Raw genomic sequence first — 5,988 nt, 5'->3', positions numbered from 1 at the left:
GACCAGTGCTGATGTGTGTTTTGCTCGGGGTGCGCAGTTCTTCACTCTCAGGGAATGATGCCATGGACATAACCTTCGATTAACCACCAGCCACGTCGTCATGGATGCAGACAGGATGCTCTCAGCACGCTCTCAACTCAACAAGACTTTAAAAAGATTCACCTCTGTGCTTTTTCGAGTCGCTGAGTTAGATTTCTTTTTTCCATTTCCTGGTCGTGGTTTATTCGAGTTGTAATGATAAGCTGTGCTTTAACCAAGTCAGTCATTGTATCTTTTTTTTTTTCCCCCTCTTTCTTCTGTTAAATTTGGTATTCTCCCTCACTGCTTCCTAAAACACTTTCAGCTCCAGTGTTATCCCCCCCTTTTTTTTCCTTTTGTTCCTAAAGGACATTTGACATGTTGAAATCACACCCAGGCGTTCAGGGTACGTTCAGACAGAATCAGGCTGCGAAACAATCAGGAAATAATTTTAAATTTGCTGATTAACTGGCTTTACTGATACTGGCACTCGCTCACTCTCATTCACCGCCTCTGTCGCTCAACCACCGTCAGACACAAACTTTGTTGCAGCGTAAATTGTGAGTCAGACTCAGATTTCGAAGTTAAAGTTTAGTCCATGAATCCACCTGGATAGTCTCTGAGACATTTCAGGCCTGACCCCGTCTGAATCTACCCTAACTGTTGCCATGTAGCTTTAAGACCACTCTTTGAACAGCGTGAGACTTTAAAAGCTTTGCTCAGGTTGACTTGTTGTGCACGTGAGATCCAATCATTCAGCCCTGATTGCCACACTGATTTCCTCTACCCCCTTTTTTCTTACACTACACTTTAACCTTTCGACTCTTTGCATGTCAAGTCATTAAAAACACACGAGCTGGCCCGCAGGCAGGGTTTCTTATAAGCTGTTAGTATTCACCGTACAGGATCTGTCCCCCCCTTTTTGCTTTTATATGCAGCTCCCTTGGCATTTTATGTCACGTGCGTTGATTCTTGCAATTGTTTTTCTCTCTTCCAGATTTAAATGGCTTATGATTTAAAATATACAAACACTGGCTAACTGTGACACTGTTAATGCGTTGCATTTTGTTTCTGCATTTCAAAAATTGTGTGTAAATAAATAAAACTAATGAAATAACGTGCTTGTACTCATCTCCTGTTTTTAAAACACTAGCTGTAAAAGTGAGTTAAAGCTGTGCCTTAACATAAAAACAACAGTTTAACATATTTAAAGAATTTTATTCGTCTATGTACAACACTGACTTTCAGAACATCCAGATGATTTCCACAAAGACTTGTCCAGTAGCTTGAATCCCTCGTGGTGATCTACAAATGGAAAAACAAGATGTGGATGAAAACGAATATTAGATAACACTAATGTGTCTGATACAACAGTCTGATCTTCATGAACGTTATAATGTCGAGATACAAAAGTCAATTACCCATATAAAAAATGCGAATGAATGAAAAAGAATTACAGGAAACCTCTGATCAGACAGATTGATGCGTTTGTGGTCTAAATGCAGTAAATCTACATCCTCACTGTTCGGACTCTTGTGGATCCTTAAGTATTAATTTGATTTTAAGTAATTTAAAGCCATAAAATGTCTTTGAAACATGATTTTAAGTAATTTAAAGCCATAAAATGTCTTTGAAACATCTACATTTTGAGATTATGCTTAAACTAATTGAAACATCTTCATGTACTTTACGAACTCAACCAATATTACTAGTAGCACACGGGGTGTACGTAATGTTTTCATTTGTTGGGTTACGTCTCCCACATTCACAAAATGGAAAGAGAAGAAGCAGAGAAGTAGTCTGGCTCGAAGCCAAGAGTGATTAAACGTGGAAAACTTTTCCCCCCTTTGTTTAAGTCTTTAATTTGATTTCAAAAAGCGTACTGCAAACCTGCACTGTGACTTCTGACATACAAATTTATATAATATAAATACTTATGTGAGAAAATCCTGTAAACAACAACTAGTAAAGTGAATTAATAAAGTGAAAAAAGGTGTGTATGAGTGCAAAGAAAACATCAAGGCTCTACAATGTGACACACGTCATACTGTAGTTTGTGGAGATTATCTAAAAGGCATTTTGACATGTCACAGGAGGAAAAAAAAGCATAAATAAATAGAGCTGCAAGCAGCGATCGGGGTGCCCAGCAGCATAGCAGGCAAGCATATGCCTGCTCAAGTTTCGTGTCGATACATCAAGGCATCGATATTGAGATATTGGCTCCTCTTTGATTGGCAAACAGAAGCGAAATAAACAAATCCACACGATAACTTTTGTGCGGCGTGGCCTGAAATGCTTTTTGAAGTTTGTTTTTTTTAGCTTTTCCTGCTATGACAAGTCAAAATCTGCTGTGAAAAGAACCTATTGCACAAAAACGCTCCAGTTAAGTGAGTTAAGTGAGGTTTTCGTTCCAACCAACCAAGAGCACACAGTTTGACCAATCAACTCTCTGAAGACTGAGATCAGTTGATTAAATGAGTCAAGTCTGGTGTGCTGCTGTTTGGTTGGAAGGAAAACCTGCAGCCCTTTGTGGAACAGTTTGCCCATGCCTGCTCTAGAGCGATTACAAAATGTTGACACAGAGTCAAAAACGAGGATGAAAATGTCCCCTGTTCTGTCATGACAAATGAAGACATGTCACCTTTATCACTTAGATTCTTTAAATACTGAAAAACGACGTATGTCACCTTTATCACTTAGATTCTTTAAATACTGAAAAACGACGTGCTAAAGTGCCAAAAACCTCAAAATAAATCAAAATGTGATCTGCAGTTTTGAGTTCCTCGTCTAATCAGAGCTAAAACAACACAGCCTTGTTTCGTTAAAAGATCAGAGATGGAAACTAACATTTAACAGCATCCAACAGCAAATTCCACATTTCAAAAGGAGCTCTGTGTTGAAGTTAAAATCGCTGTCCTAATTGTTTCAAAGGAAAGTGAAGAAATCACCTCATTCTTCGTCATCTGGTGGGATCCCGAGCTCCTCGTCTGTCCATGCGGAGGCATCAGGCCAGGGGAAGTGACCCTACACGAGAGAGCAGAACGTTCAACATCTCCACTTCAAATCCGGAGTTTACGAGTCATGTTTCTGTCAGGTTAGTAGATAATAAACAGCTGGTAAACTCCAAATATTAAACACGAACAACCTAATTATTGTAGCTACCTCCTGAGCGGTCTGTAGCGGACAACTGACCTGTCAGCTACTGCCAAACACTTTAGATATTTTATCTTTTATTTCACCAACTCTAATGATGTGTATGTATGTATGTGTGTGTGTGTGTGTGTGTCCAGGCTGAGGCTTGTGAGCGGCAGTCGTGACAAGGCAACACATCTGGCAACAACAACAACAACAGGAGTGACAGATAAGACTGATTAAATACAAGTTATATAACACTGCAGGTCAGTCTGAGCTGCATTTAATTTCATATTATTAAATAATTCAAAAGGATTAATTACATTTTTTGAGGATTCATACATCCACCTGCATTACAGTGTCATGACTCAGGTGTAAATGGTCCAGAACCAGGTGTTCACTCACCAGGACCGCATCAGGGTCGTGCCAGCAGTGCCACAGGATCCAGAACCACATGGCCCCGCTCAGGATTTCGGACTGAACCTTCTGGTTCTTCGTCAGCTGTGGGTACTGCCGGTACTGTGGCTCGATGTGCGGTCCACCGCCAGCTCTAACGATATTAAAAACAGTTTTAGTTTAATGTTAGTTAAGGTGTAACGGATATTTAATTTTTGAATTTTAACCGTTTAACGGTCGTTGCTAAGAGGCTAAGCCGTTAGCCGGCGCTTACTTTCGGGTTGTCGTCCTCTGAGGGCCGCGTCTGACGAGCCGACTGCCCGCTCGGAGGACTCCCAGCGCCCGTCCAAAAGAAGACATGGTTCCTCGCTTTGGAAACAACTCGTCTTCTTTCGGGTTAAACGTTAAAAAACTGTAGAAACGAACTAACAGCTGCCCTGCTCCGAGGAGTCACCTTCTCCTCTGTCAATAAACGACCTCCCAACGACAGCTGCGCTGATTGGCTGAATGAAAACAGCGTCTGTAAACCACAGCGCCCCCTTCTGTCCACTCTGTTTCCACTGCAAATAATAATAATAATAATAATTATAATGATAATAATAATAATAATGATGATGATAATGATAATAATAATAATAATAATGATAATAATAATAATAATAATGATGATGATGATAATAATAATAATAATAATAATAATAATAATAATAATAATAATACTAAAATGATGATATGATGATAATGATAATGATAATGATATGAGAAGGATAAGACTAATAAGAATACTCATAATCCTAATAGTCTCTTTTAATTTCCTAGGCGCCTTTCTGTCACCCAACGGACACCTTACAACTATATAAAAGTAGACAGCAAATTAAGATGTTCATTTAGATTAGATGGATTAGATTAGAATAAACGTTATTTCATCCCACCACGGGGAAATTTTACTTATAACAGCAGGCACGATATAGAAACAAAAGTAGAAGAGGCCCAAAACATAAAAAAAAACAGACATACGACAGAAATATCTAAACTACCACTGAAAAAGTAATCAAATAACAGAAACAAACATAAAAGTATATCAAATTACTGTATAAGAATACAACATTAAAAACAGGTTAAAATAGGACAAGGCTATTATACAGGTGGGTTTTAGTGCAGACTTGAATTGGAGTGGAGTTGATTGCCTTTGACAGGTGGGGTAAAGAGTCCCAGAGCTGTGGAGCAGCAGATGTTGGTTTGCAGAGGGAGAGATGTACGGACAACAATGCTGACATGCGGGATCTCTCTCAGCAGCATAGTAAGGATGGAGTCCAACGGGCTCGCAGTTCAACTCCAGGCGACAGGGCTGTGTGCATTAGATCATGCACTGATTAAGTCCACCATACTGTTTACTTTTTTATCTAGACTCAAATGTACAGAGAGACTTTTTGATTTCTATTTCTCGTCTTCAAACACTGGACTTGTTAACCCATCTACTAGTTCAAACTCAAGTTAATTGTCACATATAACTTGATCACACACGTGCACTCATAGTGAGATGTTAATTATGATTAGTAGTAAAAAAAAAAATAAAAAAAACATTTATCCAGCTTATGTCGGGTTTGTTAAAAACATAAAAATGGTTGTAAATTGCAGGTATTAGTAGGTTGATTAAAGGGAAAAACAAAAAAAAACATACAAAAGGAATGATATTTTAATTTGGAGGCTTCAACTAATCTCGAGTAGGAGTCTAATTATACACCGTTAATTTGTTTAAAATGTTTCTAAACCTACAAGAGAGATTTTTTTGTATTGCTTCTCATCTTTAATTGTCGCATATAACTGACTATAATCACCACAAGTACACTCATAGTGAGATGTATAACTACGATTAGTAGTAAATGTGTAATTACAGTCATTACATAACAAGTAATGTCAAGTTCAAGGGGTTTTTATTGTCATTTCAATATACACACAGTACGCAGCGAAAACAACACAACAGGATACATTAAGTTGCATAACAGTACAGACGAGCGGTACCATAAAGTGGCAGTAGTTCCGTCAAAGAACACAGACGGACGACATGGAGGTTGATGCCATAGGCACATCTTTGCCTTTTCTTCCTATTTTCTAGGACCCTATCTTTGTTGTTGTTTTTCCATGCTGTGACTTTAATCTGTTAGGTTTATTTTGGTTCTTGTCTGTACCTGTGTGGCCTTCTTTGGTGTGTCTGCTGCATTTGTTAAACTCTGTTTATTTTTTTAAAGGTGCTATATAAATATGATTATTTACTGATATATACAGTAATATGCACATGGGTTACTGTAACCCTATTTGTAAACATCCATAATAGTGATAGTGTGAGTGGTGCACAATACGGTCCATATTTATGAGAAACAACTTAAGGTTTCTCTATTAGTACTTACTGCAAGACACATTAAAACTTACTTACAAAATTGT

General features: G+C 38.2%; 1 protein-coding gene across 1 annotated transcript; it reads right to left on the bottom strand.

Annotated features, from left to right (window-relative positions):
• Nucleotides 1-1,215: 1,215 nt before the first annotated feature.
• On the bottom strand, nucleotides 1,216-4,043 carry ndufb2 (NADH:ubiquinone oxidoreductase subunit B2). Its single transcript, XM_010738909.3, has 4 exons — nucleotides 3,821-4,043; nucleotides 3,556-3,700; nucleotides 2,967-3,042; nucleotides 1,216-1,323 (listed from the first exon to the last, which is right to left on the bottom strand). Exons 1-3 carry the CDS (start codon nucleotides 3,904-3,906, stop codon nucleotides 2,968-2,970), a joined length of 306 nt encoding a protein of 101 aa, XP_010737211.1. The 5' UTR covers nucleotides 3,907-4,043; the 3' UTR covers nucleotides 1,216-1,323; nucleotide 2,967.
• Between the last annotated feature and the right edge of the window lie 1,945 nt (nucleotides 4,044-5,988).

This window comes from Larimichthys crocea, chromosome XX (genome assembly GCF_000972845.2).
Source record: "Larimichthys crocea isolate SSNF chromosome XX, L_crocea_2.0, whole genome shotgun sequence".
NCBI lineage: Eukaryota > Metazoa > Chordata > Actinopteri > Sciaenidae > Larimichthys > Larimichthys crocea.
This window is presented reverse-complemented; position numbering and strand designations above follow the sequence as displayed.

What these genes read in the sequence shown, in the direction of transcription:
- ndufb2 (XM_010738909.3), bottom strand. Translation starts at nt 3,906, where the DNA reads ATGTCTTCTTTTGGACGGGCGCTGGGAGTCCTCCGAGCGGGCAGTCGG. An exon ending in CAGAGGACGACAACCCGAAA is followed by an intron (nt 3,701 to 3,820) that starts GTAAGCGCCGGC and finishes TAATATCGTTAG; the next exon opens with AGCTGGCGGTGGACCGCACA. An exon ending in ACGACCCTGATGCGGTCCTG is followed by an intron (nt 3,043 to 3,555) that starts GTGAGTGAACAC and finishes TCTCTCGTGTAG; the next exon opens with GGTCACTTCCCCTGGCCTGA.